General features: G+C 44.9%; 1 protein-coding gene across 1 annotated transcript in view; it reads right to left on the minus strand.

Moving 5' to 3' along the window:
• Positions 1-24,059, minus strand: part of PCSK6 (proprotein convertase subtilisin/kexin type 6) — a 136,367-nt gene that overhangs the window by 94,367 nt on the left and 17,941 nt on the right. The window contains exon 6 of the mRNA XM_008571193.1: positions 22,086-22,174. Within this exon, the coding sequence (XP_008569415.1) occupies positions 22,086-22,174 (89 nt within the window). The remainder of the gene's footprint in view (positions 1-22,085; positions 22,175-24,059) is intronic.

A 24,059-nucleotide genomic window follows, 5' to 3' on the forward strand; every position in this document is an offset into this window, starting at 1 on the left:
AGGGGTGAGTAGGCTCCCACAGGCCTCTCCCAGTGTCTGCTGCTTGAGCCAAGTCTCTCCTTCCCCCAGGCACAGGGCTTGCCTCCATTACTGATCACACTCTGCACCCAGCAGATGCCCCCACCCCCAACAATGCCTGACCCAGAGAAGAAGTCTGGAATGCCCGGCATGAAACTGGGAAGCAGAGATCATGACAGCCACTGGCACATTCTTTCTGAATACTGCTAGATACATAAAGTCAGACTTCTCTGAGGCTCAGAAAACCTTGCCACCCACCCGGCAACAGCGCTCTTCAGGTAGCTTCTCAGCACCCCAGCCACCCCACTCAGAGGCCCCCAGGAGCTCCCTATACACCAGGCCCAGCTCTCAGTGTGCAATGACCAGGACTTTCATCCAAATGAGGTCTAAATCTTAGAGCTATTTAAGATGTAACAGAAAAGGGGATGCCTTCTTTTTTTTTTTTTCCTTTTTGTCTTTTTCCGTGTCCGGCAACGGATCGCAACCCTCAGTGTCGCCCCCGTACCGGACCGGGACCGGCAACGGGATCGCAACCCTCGGTGTTGCTCCCGCGCCTCGCTCAGCCAGTGAGCGGGAACTGGTCTGTATGTGGGATCCGAACCCTCGGCAGGAGCGCCGCCGCGCTTCCCAAGCGGCGCACTATAGCAGTGCGCCACCGGGCCGGCCCCAGGGGATGCCTTCTGATTGTAAGAATAATATGTGCTGGGCCGGCCCGGTGGCGCACTCAGTAGTGCGGCGGCGCTCCCGCCAAGTGTTCAGATCCCATATAGAGACCGGTCCGCTCACCTGTTGAGCGCGGTGCGGGTGCGACACCGAGGGTTGCGATCCCGTTGCCAGTTGCGGTACGGGCGCGACACCGAGGGTTGCGATCCCGTTACCGGTCACGAAAAAAGACAAAAAGGAAAAAAAAAAAAGAATAATATGTGCTCTTTGCCGAAAGTTTGGGAAATAAAGAAATAACCACTAATAATATTTGGTTTATTTTCTTCTAGAATTTTTCTTTGCAGCGTATACTTTCCAAATCCTTTCCTGCTCCCCACTGGACTTTATACAGAGCATTTTTCTGTGCCATTAAAGATTCTTCCAAGACATGGTTATTAATGGCTGCAGCACCCCCACCCCCAGCCCAGGTGACCCTCCTCTTGGGGCTCACCTCACCAAGCAAGAGTCCCCCTACCTTGCTGGACAGGACTGGGCGTCTTTGCTCTGTATCCCAGAATCCACATCAGTACATAGTAGGCATTCAGAAACAGAAACTTTGAATATAATTGACTATAAAAAACAAAGCAGGGGCCGGCCCGGCGGCGCACTGGATAGTGCGCCGCTTGGGAAGCGCGGCGGCGCTCCCGTCTGAGGGTTCGGATCCCACGTACAGACCGGCTCCCGCTCACTGGCTGAGCGAGGCGCGGGAGCAACACCGAGGCTTGCGATCCCGTTGCCGGTCCCCGGTCCGGTACGGGGGCAACACTGAGGGTTGCGATCCGTTGCCGGACACGGAAAAAAGACAAAAAAGACAAAAAAAAAAAAACAAAGCAGTAACTTTTCCCTGAGGTTAAAAGAGGTGGTACAGGACTCAGGCATAAGAGTTACAGGAAGGAGACCCTGGGAGGAGAGACCCTCCCCAGGTGCCCAGGGACAAATGCTTTATGAGAATTAAATCCTACTGCCCCGTCCATTTAGGCTGTAATTGTAGGAACACTCTGCTGTATCTTTGGATGGAAAACTGATGGGCAGAGATCCCTAACACATAAACTTCAATTTTTCCTGTCCTATAATCTCTCACCCAGTAGCACTAGATTGTAAACAAATAACTAAATACACTTAATGATTTGCCAGGGTGAGAAACTTCCTACCTAAAGATAATTTGAAGATTTAATAGCAGTAAATTCTTCCATCCTATCCATTTATTCTGCTCAGTTTTTAAGATTCAGGTTTTCCTAAGGTTTTCCCGTTAACATCTGTCCTGAAGTTCCCCACTCATGAGCCAGGAGAGAGAATACAAGAGTCACTATGAAGGTCTTGGGAGGCCGGGTTAGGGTAGTTGGGGGGGGGGCGGGGAGAAGGGGGACACTCCAGGACACAACACGTTGAACTGTACTTAGGTGGGACACTAAGCTTAACTGTGGAAGCCCCTGCTCCTAAAGCCTGGAAATCATACTCAAAATCAATGTCAGAGAAATTTACAGCAAGACAATAGGAAGGTTGAGATGTGGGTGACACTAGAAGTTTAACAGCAGTGCCCAGGGCCATTAGGGAGTGCCAGCTGAGTGGGCACCAGCCGCGATTGAGGGCGGGGCTGAAGTCATTGGACAGCCATCACATCACAGCTGCCAGGCCTTAAAACTGAGCGGAAGGAATAAACTTAACTCCAGTGTTATTTGCCCTCTTTCCTGGCTCTATTTTCTTCCTTTCTTTGCTGCCTTAGCTACCTGGATGCAGGATGGCACAGGAAGTCCACACTGTCCAGGCACAGAGATGGAACCACCTGGCCAGTGGGCTTAGAGTCTGGCCACCTGCTCCCAAGGGGAGGCCGGTAAAGCAGAGCTCTCACCCACAGACTCAGAGCCAGGACAGGGAGGCAGGCATGCCATGGCAAGAGCCTGCTGTGGCCACCAGCTGTGACCAGGGCTTGGCTTGGAGCTTCTCTCATCTTGCTAAGCCTCGGTTTTCTGCACACTGCCATGATGAAAGTTACTATGTCTGTAGAGATGCCAGACAGTTTAAGGATGATTCATGTAAAGTAAGCATTCAAGGTGCATGTCCGCCGCCAGTTTGACTCCAGTGGGCCTTGGTTTCCCCTTCTGTAAAAATGGGGGTGATAACAATACCTGATTACTTTTCCATTTTGTTTTCTAAAACTGTACTACAGGTGTGCAGTATCCTTTATCCAAAATGCTTGGGACCAGAAGTATTTCAGATTTTGAATTTTTTTTTTTTTTTTTGATTTTGGAATATTTGTAGATACTTAACCAGTTGAGTATCTCTAATCTGAAAATCCAAAATTTGAAATGCTCCATTAAGCATTTCATTTGAGTATTATGTTGGTGCTCAGTTTCAGACTTTGGAGCATTTCAGAGTTTTGGAATAGGGATGCTCAACCTGTATTGGATCTGTACAAAGGATCACATCACAGACATGTTATAAAGCCTATGAAAATAATGGACACCCATGAACCCTCTACCCGAAGCAAGAATGAGGATGTGACCCACTGGGGGACCTCTGTCCTTGTGTCCTCTCTGTCACCCCCTGCCTCTCAGAGGAAACTGCTCAGAATTTTGGATTATTCATTTCATTGCTTCTTAAAAACTACTGTTTTAATACAATTGTATGTTTGCTTAGATAATATATTGTTTAGTTTTGTCTGTACTGGGAATTAATCTTTTGTTGGTTATATAGGTTATAAAAACTCCCAGTTGATGCCTGTCTTCTCATTTTGTTTATGGTATCTCTTGATAAACAGAGATTCTTAATTTTAATAGAGTAAGAGCTCATTTCCCTTTGAAGATCAAGGGAGTCGTCATGGGGCCAAATCTTTCCTGGGTTTGTTGGCATCTATTGTAAGGTTTTACAGGCAGAGCCACTCTAGGCACGGTCTACGCAGGATGTGACATCAGCTCTTTGTACTTTCTCCTTTTTGAGCTCTGGGTGGAGAGGAGCAGTTAGGTGGCCCCGAAGTGCTGTCCTTCCCACCCAGCGTGGGGAGCTGGTTGGGGAGCTGGCCGTGTATCTGCAAGGCAGATGCAGAGCCGCTCATGGTGGGGGAAAAAAGAGAGGTGGAGTCAGCGTCCTGTGTTGGAAACTCAGCTCCAGGTGACCTTGGGCTATGATCTCAACCTCTAAATCCCTGTTTTCTACATTTACCTGGCAGGTAGTTAGAAGACTGATGAAAGTGTAAGTCGAGGCCTTGACACCTGGTGCTGCATCTCTTACGTCCCTAGTCCTTACATTTGGCAATGGACTCTCCAGGGCAGGAGACCCCATCAGCCACACAGGTGGCCAAAACCAATTCTGATGTTCTAGTGGTGACACTGAACCTGCTATTCTAGGACATTGAATGTGCTATTCTAGGACTTCTCCATACAAGTTATAGGTGTTAAAATGCTTATTTTTGAAAAAGAAGAGTGAGATGCCAGAAGACATTCAAAAATATATAAAAACATATGACCAGAATGATTTCCCAACACCTCTCACATGCTTTGCATCTTGGAGAAGACTGACTGATGTGTGGGAAAGCAGGCATCATGTATTTAGATTTTCATGAAGCATCTATTTCCCCAACACTGACAAGTTGCCAACAAAGAAAAGGTAAATATTTTCAGTAGAAACCTGCTGTTCCAACATAAGCTTTAAATGTGAATGGCTCTCTGGAAATGCCAAGTAGAAGAAAAACAGTAATCATTTCTCCAATTAAAAAAAAAAGACCCATTTACTATAAATGGTCGGGTATAAAAATAATTTGGACAAATCATTTTGATGGCAAATTACCTCCTGGTGCTGGCTTGCAAATGGATCGCATTTCAGCATGCTGAGTTCTGAGCTCCAGGAGGCATAAACATGCAGTGCCGGACTCTAAGGATGGGTCTGTGAGCACAAGGTGGAAGGAGCACTGACCAGAAGGAAGATGGGTGCTTTGGAGGAGCTGATGACCTCGTGTTTGGGTGAACAACTTAGCGTTACGGGGCTCAGTCCCCCAAAAGACACTTCTGGCTACCCACAGAAGCTCCATCCTGTAAAGAATCACGCAGGTTTGCCTCACTTTAAATAACATAGGCATTCCTACGAAATTGCCGAAATCCAATAATATTTTAAATGCCCTGGGAGAATCGCTGAAATGAGTGATTTTACAAGTCTCTTGGTAAAGTTAAAAAAAAACACCACCACCTTTTTCATAGTGACCTCTCTTTCTTCCCCTCCTCTGCTAATTTATTTTTCAACTTTCCAAGTAACAGGCTTGTACAAGGCAAGGCAAACCTATCAACACCCAGGCGGCCCTATAGAGCTGCACAGGACAGGCATTTCCCCTGAAGATTTTCTGAGGAAGCTCGTGTCCCAAGGCTCTGGGAAGATCCCGCACTGCCATGGACACACACACGTACGTGGACAAGCATGTGCACACAGACGTGCACACACACCGGCACCAGAAGCAGCCACCAGCTGGGCTGGTCACATCTGGAGGAGGGCGGGGGCAGGACATGCTGGGCCCACTTTTGTTTACTGAGATGTAATGTATTTTGCCTTCAGCAAATGCACAGCAGCACAGGAGCAATGAACAGAGGCAAGTAAGATTAGATTGTTGCTTCTGAGTGTGACAAATGGGCCTCCCCAACAATTTTGCTCATTAATCTGGAGTTTCTTTTAGTAAATCCACAGATAATTGGTTTTTTGCTTTTTTTGTGTTTTGTTTTGTTTTGTTTTTCGGTAAAACAATAGTACATTCTGGTCCATGAGCAGTCATTCTGGGCCAAGTAAGGCTTCAACAATTGTTTAGAAATGCTAAAAACCAAAGAGGTTTAGGTCAACTCTCATAATTATCCAAGACAACAACAGGGCTCTCGAGTCTCTAAATGTGCCCACATATGATAGCCTTGTTCCAGAAGTCCAGGGAGCTGTGGTCTGCCGAGCTGCAGAGGCCCACCACAGTCTCCACTGTCACTGTCCCTCTCAGCCTCCTGCTCTGCTCATCTCCAATGGCATCATTCCATCTCCTACCGGGGTGCAAATGTAGCTGTCGCCAGTGAAGCCCAGCCAGCTCACAGGCGTGTCCTGCCACAGAGCCCTGGGCCCACGTGAGGAGGGCTGTCCTAGGCAGGGTCTGTGTTTTAATCATGCCCTTTGACTTCCTATATTCTGATGCTTTGACATCTGGGATCTTGCTGACCCTGGAGGGACTGTCCCTTCCAGGGACAGCCAACTCCTAGGGTTGGTAAATGACCATCCTGGTAGGGCACCTTTCAAGTGCAAACCAGCCAATTCAGAGTCTACACTCCAGCCACCTCCTTTCACTGGGCTCTCACACTACCCACCTGCCCTAATCATCCCCCCAGGGCCAGCTGTCAAACAACTAGGGACAGCCAATCCCAAACTTGCGTACTCTGTCTTGCCTGTTCCTTCCCACAGAAACTACAATACAGGTGCTTGCCCTCACTCCCCCTGCCTCCTGACCAACCAAGTGCTTTCCCGTGTGGCCCTGTGTGGTGCGATGTGTCCCATCCTTCTGGGAACTGTGAGTAACAAACTACCTTTTCATTCAATGGCAGTCATCTTCTCCTCTGTTGGCCTAACCAAACTGAAATAATGATAAAAAACTATGTTTTAAAACAGGTCTTTCTCTCATAATCAGGCCCTGTTGATTCTTCAGAGAACGGTAAAAAAAAAAAAAAAAAAAAAAAAGAGCACAGACATCTTAAATATAACCATTAGCCATAGTTTGTGGAATAATATTGTCAACGTTTTGAAAGAAAATACTGCCAATTAATGTCTAGCAAAATATTTCCAAGAAAGAGGACAAAATACATTGTCAGATAAAGAAAAAGTTTGCCACCAGCAAACTTTCCGAAGGAAATTCTAAAGGTCACTATTGTCTAAAGATGTGACGTCTACACAGGCTCATTCACAGTCTCCCCACCAGGGAAAAGGGGCTGGAGCAGTGGCATGAACTGCCAGGGGATGCACAGTGAGTCACTGAGTGCTGACAGCATGGGATGCAGGACAGCGCCTCAGGCTCTGAGCCCAAGGGGCACCCACACATCCACCCACAAGCGAGGATAGCAAGGAACCCCAGGAACACATGCATTTGTGATAGAGAAAGCAAACCCATGCCTGGAACTGACCTCTGAAGGAAACAAGGAGAGGGTGAAAACGAGACATTCGCACTGGCAAGGGCAAAGGCCAGCTAGAGCCTGTCACTGAGGCTTGAGTGTGCTTTCTTCTTGGCTCTTTGCTTTTTTCTGTCTTTCTCACATATACTGAGGGATAAAGTGACCGCTCATCAGTGTTTGTGAGGACCGTCTCAGGGTCCCAGATCTGTGCAGCCCATGGCACTGCAGAGCCAGCCTCACCGTCCTCTGGGCAGGGTGCAGCCCCAGGGAGATGCAGGGCGCAGCCCCAGGGAGATGCAGGGCTGAGGGGCTATGGCCTATTCCTGTTTATCTCCTCCTTCCCATGGCTCCTGCTTCACCTCGGGATGCTCAGACCCAGCAAGGCAGGGACCTTGGACAAGAATGTGGGGGGTGAAGGATGGAGAAGTGGCGAACCCCTCTTCCCTGACACCACCGGCTGCTAACATTCACCAAATCCCGCAGGCCCTCCCAATGCATTCTAAAACCTACTGCAATTGAAAATGCACTTGGAGCCTTTGAAGATTAATCTATGGCTTAAACTGTTCTCTTAAAATGCTCACAAAGCCTAAACTGCTTAATGGAAACACTAATGAGACTGAATTCTGTGACTCAGAATTAACATAATTAACCAATTTATGGGCACAGATTAATGTAGCTGTTATGTACTTAACATTTTCATGTTTATGAAAGGAAGGACATGATTCAGTTCTCCAATCAAAATATGGAGCAAAAACACCAACAGAAATTTGGCTGTTGCTGTTTACTTGGCCTTTCCCAGAAACATTGTAAACACAGCCTGAAAAGATGCGTGCACGTCACAAGGCCTGGGCAGGCGGGGTGGTGCACCTGGCTCCCAGTGAGCCTGTCCCAGAGGGTTCCAGGTGGGGCACGCCAGGAGAACCTAGAGCAGTGGACAGACTCACGCCCCCAGCACGCAGTCTGGGAGGGGTCTTTCCACCTCTGCAGACATCAGCAGGAGGGGCTCTCACGGAGCCCACGCTGCAGGGAGCCGATGCTGACGACAAGCTAACGGTAGTGGATGCAGCCGAGGCTGAGGGACCCACCACCAGTGCCAGCGAGAGGCAGTCGGGAGAAGGAAGGAGCATTGCAGGGAGCCGGAAGAACTATGTACAGGGCCGAAATTTATAAAACAAATTTTTGACAGAGCAAGAGAGGAAAGAAAGGTCATGTGAGAGAGAGGCTAGGAAGACGGCCGCTGCCCTCCTGTGCGATTCCCATCATCATGGGATTCAGACCAGGAGGAATAAGCCAGGCCAAGTTATGTTTGGAAGGAATATGAATTCAGCCAAGAGAGAACACACCTGCGCACCATGAAAGCTTCCCTTCTGCTTCTGCTTCCGGCCACTGGGCTCAGTGACAGCTGTCCTCATGCAGCCACTGCTATGTCCTAGCATCAGAGAGCTACAGCTGTGAGGCGGAACACAGCTCAGGCAAACAGGCCTGAGTCCAGCTATGCTCTGCTTCCTTGCAGCTGTGTGAGCCTGGACGTGTGAGGCACCTGATTGTTAGTGTCCCCTGGTGCAAAATGGCCATAATAATATCTAACCCACAGAATCATTCTGAGGATTAGAAGCAAAGATGAGCATGAATGCTTAGTGTAGCATCTGACAGCTCCCAGTGGTTAGTGATGGCTGTTACTGTCATTACAATAAAATACAAAGGAGACTTGACCAAGAAGGAAGACAATGTATACAGTTTATCTCTCCTCAGGGCCCAAATCCCTAGAAATAAAATTTAAAAGAAAAATAGCAAATCTGTGACAGCTCTGGAGAACAAGATCAGTAGACAAGATGCTTTGAGGAAAGGCAGAAAGACAGCAAGGTGGCATAACTGGCAGAAGGAGGCAGGGCCTGGCAGGAGAAGACTTCTGCTGAGATGGCAATGATTCCAGAAGTGCTGGAAACGTCAAGGCCTGGTGTGCAAGGACTGGAGGGGCCTGAGCAGGCATCAGTGCAAGGGGCTAGGGTGGTGGCAGGTCAGCTGCCTCCTGATCCAGGCTGAGCAGGGAGCAGCGGCAAATTCACCCAAAGGCTAATGCAGTGAGAGACGTGCTCAGGCCAGAGAGCCAGGAGAGTGTGCTGGGAATAGGGGACCCACCTGCTGCTCTCCCAGGAGAAATGCTACCCAGCAACAGGGCTCTCCCCCTCCACATCCCAGAACTGCCATCAGACCAGACAACCACCCACAGCCAGATAGGGGTCTGTGAGTACAATCACGCGAGGACAACCAAGAATCAGCAGCACTTGAGGAAAGCCAACAGCACAAAAGAGAAGCACCCAATTATAAAGTAGTACAAACACACAAGGAGACTGGTTTAACAGAACAAATGGGAAAAAACTTCAAATTAAGTGGGCCAAACACCACAGAAAACAAGTGTGGTGCTACCCTCACCTGCAGTAGCCAAGGCTGAGTGGGGAGCCTAGACCCCTGCCCTTTCACGATGTAACAAGGTGCCCAAGCCCTTGCCCCCTGCCCAGTGATGTCAGAAAAGGGCAAGTAGGAAGTGGGGCTTTTATTGCCACTAGCCAAAAATGAGGCCCACTCCCATAGTGTCAGCAGATACCACACAAGGAGCTTGGTCTTCCTCCCCCGCCTGGCAGCAACGAGGTGTCCCTTGCCCTCTTCCCTGGAGTTGTATCAGGAGGCCTGGGAGGGAGTCGGGATTTTCACCATCGCCCACAGTCATGAGGTGACCTCCACTGTGGTGTCATTGGAGGCATGTGGGGAGCTGGAACTCCCACACTGCTCAGCATCATGAGAAGCCTTCCCTCCCTTAGCTATCAACAGAGGATGATGGGGGAGCCCAGATGATACCTACTCCTAGTAATCACGAAGCGGTGCCCCCTTTCCCCTGCTGCAGCACTGTCAGAGAAAGCCAGCTAACCAGAAGATTTAAATAAGATGCCCAGTCTCATAATGTAATACAAAATGTACAGGTTTCAAATGAAAATCACACACCATACCAAGAACAACTAGAAAGACTGAAAATGCATGAAAAAAGACAATCAACTGATGACAACGCTGAGGCAACAGGGATGTAAGAATGGTCAGACAAAGATTTTAAAGCAGCCACAATAAAAATGCTTCAGTGAGCAATTACAAATACACTTGAAACAAATGAATAAATAGAAAGCCTCAACAAAGAGACAGAAAGTCTCAGCAAAGAGACAGAAGATGTAAAGAAGAATCAGTAGAACTATTAGAACTGAAAACACAATAATCAAAATAAAAAGCTCAGTGGATGGGCTCAACAACAGAATGCAGGGGACAGAGGAAAAAGAGAGTGAACTGGAAAACAGAACAGTAGAAATTACCAAAGCTGAACAACAGAAAGAAAAGAGACTTAAAAAAATAATAATAGTCAAAGCTCAGGGACTTGTGGGAAAAAAAGCAAAGATCTAAAATTCATGTCATGGGAGTTCTAGAAGGAGAGGAGAAAGGGGGGAAGGCTGAAAAAGTACTCAAACAAATAATGGCTAAAGAATATCCAAATTCAGTAAGAGAAATAAACCTACAGATTCACTAGGCTTTCTTTTTCCTCTTGAGTTTTCTAAATACCATCTGATGTAGTTCTAAATGTACATATTTTTAAGACTATTATATTGTAAATATTATAAATAAAGGAGGATAATGGGATGTAAAGGAAGGTAAGGTTTCTATACCTCACACAAACTGGTGAAATGACAATACCCATAGACGGTGATAACTTGTGTATATATAATGTAATACCAAGAGAAGCTACTAAAAAAAGCTATACAAGGGCCAGCCCGGTGGCGCACTGGATAGTGCGCCGCTTGGGAAGTGTGGTGGCGCTCCCGCCCGAGGGTTTGGATCCCACATACGGACCGGTTCCCGCTCACTGGCTGAGCGAGGCACGGGAGCAACACTGAGGGTTGCGATCCCATTGCCGGTCCCCAGTCTGGTACAGGGGCAACACTGAGGGTTGCGATCCGTTGCCGGACACGGAAAAAGACAAAAAGACAAAAAAAAAAAAAGCTATACAAGAAAATACACTCAAAAACACTACAGATAAATCAAACCAGAATTCTAAAACATTTTCAAGCAACTCATAGGAAGGCATGAAAAAGAAAACAGAAACTAAAAGCAGAGAAAACAAAAAACGAAAGATAAAATATCAGACGTAAGCCCTGATGTATCAATAATTATATTAAATATAAATGGTCTAAACATAGCAATTAAAGGGCAGATATTATCAGGGTAGAATAAAAAACATAGCTCAAATATGGTGGTAATTCTAAAAGTTCATGGGAAGATTTGTTTTATCTTTAATTCTATTTTTCCATGAACTTTTTGAAGTATACTCATCTATGCTGCCTGCAAGAAACTCAATTCAAATATAACAATATATGAAGATTGAAAGTAAAAGGATGCAAAAAGATATACCATGTAACCATTAACAAAGGAAAGCAGAAGCAGCTATATTAATATGAGATAAAGTAGACTTCAAAGCAAAAGAAATTACCAGAGACAAAGAGAGATTCCTTATCAGCAATACTGTATACTAAAAACCATTGGCAATATTTTTAAAATTCTGAGTGAAGATTATTTTGAACTTTAAATCTAAATGTAGCCAAGTTTGTAGGGAGAAAATAAAGACATTTTAAGTCTTCCTAAAAATGACTCAGAAAGCTTACTATCTATATAACCATTCATATATGAGTATATAGCAAGCACTCAAAAATATCTTTTGAGGGTCGAGCCCGTGGCGCACTCGGGAGAGTACGGCGCTGCCCGCCGCGGGTTCGGATCCTATATAGGGATGACCGGTGCGTTCACAGCGCTCACTGGCTGAGCGCGGTGAGGCCGGTCTCAAAAAGGACAAAAAAAAAAAAAAAACCTTTTGAAAGAATGAATGACTTAATAGATGACAAAATCTAGTAAAATAAAAAAACTTAACATGAAAGAAAGACATAAGATAAAAGAAATAATGGTGGCTAAAGAAACTAGTCAACCTTTGTAGTTAAGCTCACATAATTATTGATACATAATGTAAAACTGTTAAAAACAATATGGAATTAAAATCCTGGATGATCCCAATTCAGGGAGCTGATGAGGGAGAGGAGAAAATGGCAAAGAAGGGCCGGCCCGGTGGCGCACTGGATGGTGCGCCGCTTGGGAAGCGCGGCGGCGCTCCCACCCGAGGGTTCGGATCCCACATACAGACTGGTTCCCGCTCACTGGCTGAGCGAGGCGTGGGAGCAACGCCGAGGGTTGCGATCCCGTTGCCGGTCCCGGTCCGGTACGGGCGCGACACTGAGGGTTGCGATCCGTTGCCGGACACGGAAAAAGACAAAAGACAAAAAAAAAAAAAAAGAAAATGGCAAAGAAAAGCAGAGCTGCAGCAAGGTTCTTGTTTTGCTCAGGAGAAGTGGACGAGTACTGATTAATGCCAAACATGGTAGAGAAATATAAATCAAATACATGTATTTCAGGGTAACAGAAAAACAGAGTTAGAATGTAAAAACTTCAAGCCATTAGAATGAAAGCAAATAAAGAAGGGACTACATCTACCCAATAAAGATAGGTAAGATTTTGAACATGCATGAAAACAAAATATGTTAATAGAAATAAATCCAAATATATCTGAATCCAAATCAGCACTTGTGTAAATATATCAAATTCCTCTTTAAAGAGATTCTTAATTGGGTCAAAAAATAAACTGAGATACATGCTGCTTACAAAACCAAGGTTAAAAATAAGGGGATGAAAAAATATATGTGGAAAGTGATGATAAGATAACTTAGCAGGTGTGGCGATAATAATATCAAAGTACAACTAAAGGCAAAAAAAAATGGGGTAAAGAGGGGATTTTTATACTGATTAAAGATTCACTACACCAAGAAGAGATATCTTTTATGCACTTTGCAAGACAGCTATAAAATGTGTATAGCAAAATGAAAAGAAGTTGATAAATCCATAATCATCATGGAGATTGACATCGCTTCTCAGAAATAGATCAGGTAGACAAAAAATAAGAAAGACTTCAGAACTTTTGAATAAGCTTAATCAAACACATAGGTGACAAATGCAGATGCCTACAGGCACCAGGCAGGCAGGCAGGGTAAATAGCTGAAGCATCCAGGTCTATTAACAAGGGCATGGCAGGGATGAGTGAACTGTCCTTTGAGTTAGAAGCAGCTGTTACACAGCTTCAGCAAACCATTGCCATAAAGGAATGAAGGCCCAGTAAGGCCAAAGCTTCTGATTTTTCAAGAGAAACCCCAAATCCTCATTTTTCCATAAAATCTATTGATTTGTAAATGTTTGCACAAACTTTAAAAAACACTGTGTGGGTCAAACAAAACACATCTTCAGGCCAAAGGCAGTCTCTGAGCCATCCATTGCAACCTCTAATCTAACACATAGATTTTTGTACTAAGTATAGAATAAAAATACTCTTCAAACATCCATTGGACTATTTACAAAAACTGAACATGTATGCTATACTTTGAATGTGTCCCCCAAAAGTTCATGTTTTGGAAACTCAATCCCCAATGCAACAATGTTGGTAGATGGAGCCTATTTTTTTTTTTCTTCCCTTTTTGTCTTTTTTCGTTTCTGGCAACGGATCGCAGCCCTCAGTGTCGCGCCCAGACCGGACCGGGACCGGCAACGGGATCGCAACCCTCGGTGTTGCCCCCGCACCTCGCTCAGCCAGTGAGCGGGAACTGGTCTGTATGTGGGATCCGAACCCTCGGCGGGAGCGCCGCCGCACTCCCAAGCGGCGCACTGTAGCAGTGCGCCACCAGGCCGGCCCTAGATGGAGCCTATTAAGAGGTGATTGGGTCATAAGGGCAGAGACCTCAGAAATAAATTAATGTTGCTGTGGTGGAAACAGGTTGTTTACTGCGAGAGCGGGTTGTTACAAGGCAAGTCTCGCCCCTAGTGTCTTTCTCTCCATCCCGTGCGCTTGCTTCCACCTTCTGCCTTTCCATCATGGACGTCCTTCACCAGATGCCAACACCATGCCCTTGGACTTCCCAGCCTCCAGAACAGTGAGAAATACATTTCTTTTCTTTATAAATTACCCACTCCATGGTATTCTGTTATAGCAGCAGAAAAGAAAGACAGTGTATTAGGCTACAAAGAAATTCTCAAAAAATTCCAAAAGGCAGAAATTATATAGAACAGTCTCTCATTCCAATGCAATAAAGTTAAAAATTAGCAACAAAAAAGGAGTAACAAAAAATTTTTTCAGTTGGAAATGTTTAAAAATCTTCTAAATAACTTCCGGATTAAAGAAAAAAAATCAAAGCTGAAATGAAAAATTATTCAGAAATAAATAGCAATAAACCACTATATAATTAAACCAGTGATAGGTAATGAAAGGAAAATATATAGAACACTTATTGAAAGTCTGAAAATAAAGAACTAAATAAGCATTCCATTCAAGGAGCTAAGAAAAAACAACAATAAATGTTAAGAAGCTAATGGAAGCTAAACAAAAAAAAAGTAGAAATTCATAAAAGAGAAAATAAATTTAAAAAACTAGTTCCCTGAAAAAACTTATTTAATAGGAAATAGCACTTTTTCATTATTCAAGGGAAAAAGGAGAGATGTCACAAATAAGATTAGGAACAATTATAACTATAAATATGAAAGACATTTTTAAATTATGGGAGTATAATATCAAATGTATGTCATATATTTGATAATCTGGGAAATGGATAATTTTGTAGAAGAAATTAATTACCAAAATTTCCTCAAGGAGAAATGGAAAACCTGAATAGAACTGGCCCTTTAAAAAGTCTGCATATCCAGTCAAATTGATTAATCAGCTACCAACATTTCAAGATTCAGGAAATGTCCACAATATATGAACTGTTTCACAGCACAATATAAGATAGAAAGTTTCATAACTCATTCTACAAGACCAGCATAACTCTAATACCCAAACTGGAGACAGACTTAAAAAAAAAAACAGTTCAATCTATCCTATAAATAAAGATGCAAAGTCATCATAAAATATTAACAATTGAATGCAGCGGTGTATCAAAGGAACAATATTCATGATCAAATAGAATTTATTTCAAGGATGAAAGAAAGAAATTTCCAGTGTTAGGAAATCTACTAATGTAATTTACTACATTAACCAGATTAAATGGTAAAGTTGAAAAAGCAATATAATTATCTCAATAGATGCTTAAATAAAAATCATATAATAAAATTCAGCATCAACTCATGATCAAACTTCTTAGAAATCTAGGAATATAATAAAATGTCCTTAATTTTATATATGGTAACTACAGGAAACTGACAGAAGACATTTACAAATAGTATAAAATTAGAAACATTCATGCATAAGTCCGAAATAAAACAATAGAACCTATAAACCACCATTCATTAATCAATATTCATCGCGAGTCCCTATGTTTTGAAATAACACAAGACAAATAAATGAGTGTTATTAATATTAAGGAGATAGAACCACCATTATATTTACAGATAGCTATTATTTACATCTATCTAGAAAAGCTGAGAGAATCAGGGAAAAAATAATAACACCAATAGAGTTCAATAAGGTGGCCAGAAAAGAAAAACAACATACAAAAATCAATACCTTTCCTATATCCATTTCAATAACAACCAATTAGAAATATAATTTTTAAAAAACCAACCTAGATATAAACCTAATAAGAAGTGTATAAGATCGGTATAAAGAAAGTTATAAAACTTATTTAAATGATGTAAAAGAAGACCTGAATAAATAAAAACATACCATGTTCCTGGGTGGGAAGACTCAATATTGTAAAGATGTCAATTCTCCCCCAAATTATCTATAATTTCCATGCAATCCCAATCAAAATCCCAACAGGATTTTTAATGGAACTTGACAAGCAGATTCTCAAGTTCATCTGAAAGAGAAAATGTGCAAGAATAGCCAAGAAACTTTTGGAAAAGAACCATAAGAGAAAATGTGTCCTTTAACTTACCAAAAACCAAAAATGTTCCTACACTATAATGAAAAGCATGGCATTGTTAGAGCTTAAAAAGAAATGGACAAATGAAACATAATGGATGATCCAATGCACATATGGGAATCTAGGATATGATACGGGCAGCATGTGGAGATCATTTGGGGCAAAATACAGTTAGATCTCCCCTTCATACTATTCGCAGTTATAAATTCCATATGGAATCACAAGCTAAACATAAAAGACAAAACCATAAACGTTTAAAGACAAACTATTGTTCTAAAATTAAGTTTTCAGAGGAAATACATATGAGAATAGATTTATAACCTTGAGCTTTTCTAAGCAAGATCCCAAACCCAAGACTCATAAAGGAAGATGAACAAATTTGACATCATAAAAATTTTAAACATGTTTTATGGCAATATTACATTTAGAAAAAGGGCACAAATCATCAATGTACAGTTTGACAACTTAATAAAAAATTAAAATTTCTCTAAAATGAAATACACCAGGGACTTCCAGTTAAAAACATAGGAGTACCCCACTCTCCTCTCTGAAAGCCATGAAGATAACACGTGCCTCTACAAATTTCTGAGTGTATAATTTCTCTCCAATGTAGGAGAGGCACTTGAGGATGATGTGACTGGGGGCCCCAGGGGCTGGAGGAGTTTGCTTCTTAAGATATAATTTCACAGTTCTACTACTTCTTTCTCTTAATTTAATTATTTTTATGTGATAAAACTTATAAGAAGTGTGCAGCTTTACAAAGAAAATTGGTAGAAAAAAGTTATCCCATTTGTATAAATATGTAGTCTAATTTTTAGGAAGCCATCTGTGATTATTTAAAACTATGCCTACATATTCTTTTACACTTTTCCATTCAAAAGGTGTAGCCAGATATCTCTTCCCTTGAGTGTACGTTAGAGTTAATGATCCATTTCTAATGAACAGAGTGAGGCTGAAGAGATGATGTGTGACTTTTGAGACTAGGTCATAAAAGATGATGTTGCTTCCTCCTTATTTTTTCTCTTTAATCACCTGCAATGAGGGGAGCTAGCTACCAATGTTATGGGGACACTCAACCAACCTATGGAGAGTTATACATGGTGAGGAATCAAGGCCCCCTACCAACAGCCAGCAAGGAACTGAGGACTCTAGCCAATAGCCATGTAAGTGACCCATCTTGGAAGCGAATCCTCCCTCAACCCCAGTCAAATCTCAGACTTCAGTGACAGCCAACCGTTGACTGCAACTTTATGAGTGACCCTGAGCCAGAGCCATTCAGCTAAGCCCTTATGTGTGCTAAATAACAGGTGTTTATTGTTTTAAGCAACTACATTTTGGAATAATTGTCATGCAGCAATAGATAACACACAATCCATTTGGTAACGCAAAATAAACCACAAACTTTAGTTTCAAGATGGCGGAGTAGCTCATATCAGACTAACTCTTCTAAAGATGATAAACTCTGGACAAAACATTTATTTTTTAAAAAAACTACTTTTTAAGGGTATTAGAGAGCAACTAGAAAAAGGCAGAGGCAGGCAGGGGGTTTGATTCCTAAAAGAAGAAGAGAACCATACTGGGTATGATTGAGATTACATGACTTTTCCTCTGTGGGAACTCCCCATTTCCCTTGGTGCAGAGAGGCTAGAACTAAATCAGAAAAATGTAATCTTATTCTCCTGAGGAGGCAGGGGATGGAGATTGAGACTGCCAAAGCAGCTGGAAATGGAGAGGATAAATCTCAGAAAGGAGAGAGCTACAGAGGAGGACATATAAACTCGTCTTGAATACGTGGCTGACCCTGAACTGCTTGGGCAAGACTGTGAGAAATCCAGGAGAAAAACAACAGATGAAAAGGGGAATGGGCTGAGCAGGTATTTCAGCTGCTGCCCATTGCAGGGGAGTCAATCTGGAGTTTGAGTCTTGTAAAATAAGAGGTCTTGGTAAACATTTCAGGTTTTCCATTGAAAAACCAAAAGGATCATGGTCTGGGAGTAAAGACTATGTTCCTGGGCTAAGGGATTGTCCCTAAGACCAAGGACAAATCAAAAAGAGACCAACCATAAAAAAATGAAGTATCAAATCTCCACAAGTTCAGTTTAACTACTAGAACAAAACTCAATGGTATTCAAAGACAATGGAATCCAGAATCTCTACAATTTAGCATAACAATGTCTACTGTACAATAAAAAATTACTAGACATATGCAAAGAAACAGGAATCCATAATCCATTGTAGAGAAAAATCAGTTATTAGAAACATATCCACAAATAAACTAGATATTGGAATTAGTACAAAAGATTTTAAAGAAACTCTTAACAAACATGTTAAAGAGTCTAAAATAAAAAGAATGAAATGAAAATCATAAGACAGGGAAGTATATCTGATTTAAAAAGAAAAAAAAAAATCAATGGATGGGATTAAGAACAAACCAGACAAAACAAAAGAAAGGATAAGTGAACCTAAAGACAGTACTATAGAAATCGCCTAATTTGAAACATACAGGAAAAAAAGGGATTTTAAAAAATGAACAAAGCCTCAATAACCTGTGAGGTGTAGTTAGCAGTCTAACAACTATAACTGGTACCCAAAGAGAAGGGAGAGAAAATGGAATTGAAAAAGTATTTGAAGAAATATTGACAAAATTTTTTCCAAATTTGATTTAGAAAAAAAGAACAACCCACTAGGAAGCACATCAAGACCCAAGTTGGATAAATACAAAGAAAATTATACAAAAGGTGACTTTAATGAAAGTCACAGGCAAAGCATACATTAAAAAAGAAATTATAAAAGCAGAGTAAGGAGTCACATTACATAAAGGGGGACAACAATAAGCATGACGAGTGACTCATCGTCAGAAACAATGGTGTCAGGAGCAATGAAACAACTCTTTAAAGTGTTGAAAGAAAAACCTGTCAAGCTAGAATTCTACGATCAGTGAAATTTCTTTCAAAAGTGAAGTAAAGACACTTTCAGATAAAATCTGAGAGAATTTCTCACCATCAGACCTGAATGTCAAAAAATACTAAAAGAAATTCTTCAGGCTGAAGGAAAATGCAACCAAGATAGAAATCTGAAGCTAGAGAAAGTAGGAAGAGCCCTGGGAGTGCTACTGGTGTAGGTGAGTATATGTCTTCTCATAAGTATTTTAAAGTCAACTGAGTGTTTAAAGCAAGAATAATAGCAATGCACTGTGGGCTTATAACATATGAAGCAAAATATTATAAAAACAACAGCACAAAGGATAAGAGTGAGTGTAAACTGAAACAATCTGTTTTAGATTTACACATTACACATGAAGTAGTATACCATCAATTCCAGATAGACTGGGATAAGTTAGGATATACATTATAATCACCAGAGACTAAAAAGAAAAAGAAAAAATCAAGATATGAAAAGGTATAGCTCTGTGGTCAGCTCGGGGGGCAACTCAGGTAAACCCCCTGCTGTGTCCCCACATTCAGAGGGAAAGGCTATGTTAGGGGCACCAAAAAGTTGCCCCACCCAGAAGTGGGCTTGGAGGGAGGGAAGGCTGCCTGTTTGGAGAGGCTGAAGCTGTGGACAGCAGATTCGGAGCCATCAGCTGTCACAGGGTCCTTGGGCCAAGGCCAGCCTAATCCCATACCTGCCTTTCTGCACAGCCTTCCTCAAGTCCCCCGTCTGCATGTGGCATGCTTGCCCCAGCTCCAGGCTGCTCATTCCATTGCACACTCCTGCCATTTGCAGCTGAATCCTCTCTCTGTACTGAGCCCAAGCCAGACCTTCATACTTCTGCCCTCACTTGGTGCCTGCCTGCCACTCCTGGAGCTCCCTTACTGCCCCTGTCATTTCAGCACGTGGTCCCATACTGTCTTCCCTGTTGGTACTGTTACCCCAAAGACATGCTGAGCTCCTGAAGGTCCCAAACTGTGTCTGTTATCTCTTTCTTCTCCCCCTCAATGGCTGGCCCAGTATTATACATGCAGCAAGTGCTCAACAATATTCAGTGCATTCATTGAAAAGCATTCCTGTCCCCAAGCCCTGCAAGTGGAGGCACTCTCTCCAGATCTGGGAAAATTAGGTATGCAATTTTGCTATCTAATGAAACAAATTGTATTTATTGTGCACCTTCTCAGAGAGATTCGTCACGTAGGTTACTTCCACTGACTCTTCCTCACAATCCATGATGTAGGTGTCACCTACCTGCATGACCCCAGAGAGTCCTCTAAACCAGCACTTCCCAAATTGTCATTTGTAGACAAATCCTCTGGGGATCTTGTCACAATGCAGACTCTGACTCAGTAGGTCTGAGGTGGGGGATTCTGCATTTCTAACAGCTCCCAGGCGATGTCAATGCTGCCAGTCTAGGGCCTTTGAGAGCAAAGCACAACAACCCCAAAGGTGGGGTCCACCCCCTCCACTTGAAGCAACACAAATCATTTTTATTCTCCCTCTGAGAGTTTCGACAGGAGGGATGGAGATCAGCCACTCCCTGCAGGCTTAGCCTTGAGCCAGTGTCACACACGGTATCTAATTTCATCGTCAGAACAGACCTGAGGAGGCAGCTGCATCATTGCCATTTCCCCCCACAAGTGAAGAAACCTTGGCTCAGAAAGGTTATGTAAATTGTCCGAGAACACACAGCCAGTGAGGGGTGGGAATGGGATTGGCCCCCAAGTCAGCCTGACTCTACAGCTCAGGGGTCTTCACTCATCATCAAAGGCCCAGGGCCAGGTACACACCTCAGTGTAAAAGAACTGTCCCCAGAGGAGTGAGGCCAGTTGACAGTCTCCTGATTTGTTCTGCAGAACACATCCTTGGAGTTCATTCTGTCACAGAATGACAAACCCCAGCCACTCCAAAGACTTCCAAAGGAAAAACAGGGAGTGCTAATTAAGTAAAAACTGGGGACCCTCTTTTTGAAACTCAAGAATTTTGAGGGCCGGCCCGGTGGCGCACTGCTACAGTGCGCCACTTGGGAGCGTGGCGGTGCTCCCGCTGAGGGTTCGGATCCCACATACAGACCGGTTCCCCCTCATTGGCTGAGCGAGGGGCAGGCGCAGCACCGAGGGTTGCGATCCCGTTGCCGGTCCCAGTCCGGTACGGGCGTGACACTGAGGGTTGCGGTCTGTTGCCAGACACGAAAAAAGACAAAAAAAGACAAAAAACAAAAAAAAGAATTTTGAAATTTTCCAAGGACTGGGTGATCCGGAGACCCTGGCCTGCTCATAAGTAGAGCTGAGAGGACTGCAGCCGTCCCCACAAAGGCACAGTGGCAGGGACAGTGACGCCCTGGGAAGGTGGCTTCCACCATGCCCATCTGAGTGAGCTCAAGCATCTTCAAATCAAGATGCAGACAGGCCTCCCAGGTGAGGTAGGCAGTCTCCGAGACTATGTGGCACCCCTCTCCTCCAGCCCAGTTCCTGGCTCAGTGATGTGCATCTCATGGGCACTTCAGAATACTTGGTGACTGAGTTGTCACACTGCCAGGCTCCAGGGGGAACAGAAAGACATGTGACTCTACTCCAAAGCCCCATCCTAGAAGGACAGCTTGACTTACCAGTGTGAGAAGCTAAACCACAAAGCCAGATACTCCCGGGGTCAGCACTGCTCTCTACAGGGACCAGGAAGAGCCGGTCCCCTGGTGAACAAGATGGGGGTGGCTGGATCCAGGGAGCGCTTCACAGAGCAGAGTGCGTGTGATGTGAGCTGGCTGTGAGTCACAGGTGGACTGAGCCAATGGAGTGGTGGGAGAGGCCGGGATGAGAATGGTGTGAGCCCAGGCACAGACAGGCAGGACCAGGCATGTTTGGGGGACATGATGACAAATGTCCTCTGGCTAAAGCTGAGGGGCTGGGGCAGGAGAAGTGGGCCAGCAGGCTTGAGTGGGAGTCAGAATCTAGGAAAGGCCTCACTCCCAGGTAGACTGTCAATCTACCTGGTGATGGGGAGCCACTGAAGGACTGTGAGCAGGAAAGAACCAAGGTGGCTTTTTAGGAGGGGTGCTCTGCTCGCCAGAGGTGAGGCAGCAGCCAGGCTAGCAGGACCAGGGGACAGAAAGGGGGTGCCCTTCTGATGGGACCCTCGATGGCTCTGCAGACAAAACAGTGGGCAATTCCTGTCTCAGAAGCCCCACCCGCCTGTGCACAGATGGCCAAGCTGCCTCCAGCCCATGTGTCTGACACAGCCAAGGCCAGGGACGTGAGGCTGCTGAGACCCTTGGAAAGGGAGCTGTCTGGCACCCTGCCCCAGGCCCCTGGCTCCCAGGTGGTGCCCCAGGCCTTACCTCCGATTTTTGCGTTGTACGCTATGCCCACGATGCAGTAGGAGTTGTTGGCTGAAGCGGCCACTTCTCCTGCACAGCGAGTGCCATGTCTGATGCAAAGGAGAACATGGAGTTAGGACGCAGCCCAGCAACATTTAGTGAGTTCAGTGCAAAGACAGCCAGTCGTCCCTGAGCCCAGGGATGACACTGAAGCCCATTCTCTGTGTCCCCTCTCATCACCACCACTCCTCTGGAGGGATTGTCAAGCCAGGGTTTGCATGGCCCCACGGCCACCCTGCTGAAGGCAAGCGCTGGCTCATGGTTGTCTCTTCCAGGATGCCTTCCTTGACCCCCCAGTTGGAGTTGGGGGTGCCTGCTCCCAGCACCGTGGCCCCCTGCTTCCCCGCTCCTGGCGTTTGTGGCTGGCACACTGCCATTGCTGTTTACAGGCCGGGGCCATGCTGCCTCAGCTCTGTGTCACCCAGCACGTACAGGTGCAGTGTCACCGCGAACCCGACAGGACGAAAGAAAGAGCAAACTGGTACTCGTGCCTTGTCCTCTGCACCTACAACACATGCTCGCCCTGGGACGGCCCGCCCCCACTTCTACAGCCACATAAGCAGGAGCTGAGGAAGAACACGCTAAACTGAATGCTCAACAGCAGCAGAGGGACTAGGAGGAAATTACCAGAAAAACAAACTGCTTTCCTCAGTAATGACCCCTTTCTCCAACGGGCCACACTGGGTCAATGCCTCCAGTGGAAGTCAAAATATGGGCAACTTTTAATAGCACATCTTTGAGAAGAGTCCACGGGGGAAGAGAATCATTGATTCAAATTTACAGCTTAAAGAGAGTCCAGAACCCGCTGCCCTTGAGAAGGGGGCACCCGCCCTTCTCTGGAACTCGTGCAGCCCCAGCCAGGGTTGTAAATGCAGAGCTCAATGTCTCATGCCAGAGGCAATTCCGCCCTTCACGGGTCACTGCCTGGTGTCTGGGTCACTCCTCTTCCCTGTCCCGCCCTGGACATGTGGCCGGGAGACTGACCCCTTTGCCCCAGGCATCCTCACTGCAGTGTGAGAAGGGCACCTTGGAGAGAGAGGCAGAGAAAGCAGCCCTGAGGCTGGGGCTCTGCAGCTATCTATTCAAACACATCAGCCGGCCAAGCTTTCCTGCACAGCACTGCGTGGCATTGGTTGGCAGGCCATGGAATCTAATCACCACGAACTAAAAAATACTGCAGTGGGAGGATACACCTTGGCAAGCGTCAATAGTGGGGAGGAAAGAAAGGGCTTTTGATAATTTCCTCTAACTGTTTTTGGAAGAATGGTAAGCGCTCAGGGCATGGGGGATGGGGCATGGGGCATGGGGCATGCAGACAGAGAAAGGACAAGCACACAGTACCTGAATGTCCAGGACCAGCCCCAGGGCTGCCTCACATTGTTCAAATCACCTGCTTTCTTGGGCCTCACTTCCTCATTTGCAAAATGAAGGTGACAATGACAGCCTTTATTTCCTGAGCACCCGCATCATCTCACTCACCCTCCCCAAAACCCTGTAAGGCAAGAGTGTCACCTCCATGGAACAGCCTCTAAGACACATGCACAAAGCCACATGGCCAATAAGTGGTGGAGCCAGCAGCCGAGCCTGGATCTGTCCAGCATCAAGCATGCCCCTTCCTCTTGGCTCATATGGTCACACACGGAGGCACAAAAGCTCAGGCATGTGACCCATATTCTCAAGTAGACCACATTGCTGTCTTAGCACAGCCAGTCGCAGAGACTGCTAGACTTAAGGGTTATTCTTTTAAGACATTCCGACACAGTTGGAAACAGGAACAATGTTTGTCAAATGCCCATTTCTAGCTGACGAGCAGAGGTGACCTCCCTAAAGGCAGAGGCTAAACCCACAGCAGCCACCTTTTGCCTGCGGGCCGGGCTGGGCCGGGCGTGGTTTCTGACTCGGGTGAGCCCCACAGTGCCACTGCCCATCGCCCTC

The sequence above is a fragment of the Galeopterus variegatus genome, unplaced genomic scaffold (genome assembly GCF_000696425.1).
Source record: "Galeopterus variegatus unplaced genomic scaffold, G_variegatus-3.0.2 Scaffold36, whole genome shotgun sequence".
NCBI lineage: Eukaryota > Metazoa > Chordata > Mammalia > Dermoptera > Cynocephalidae > Galeopterus > Galeopterus variegatus.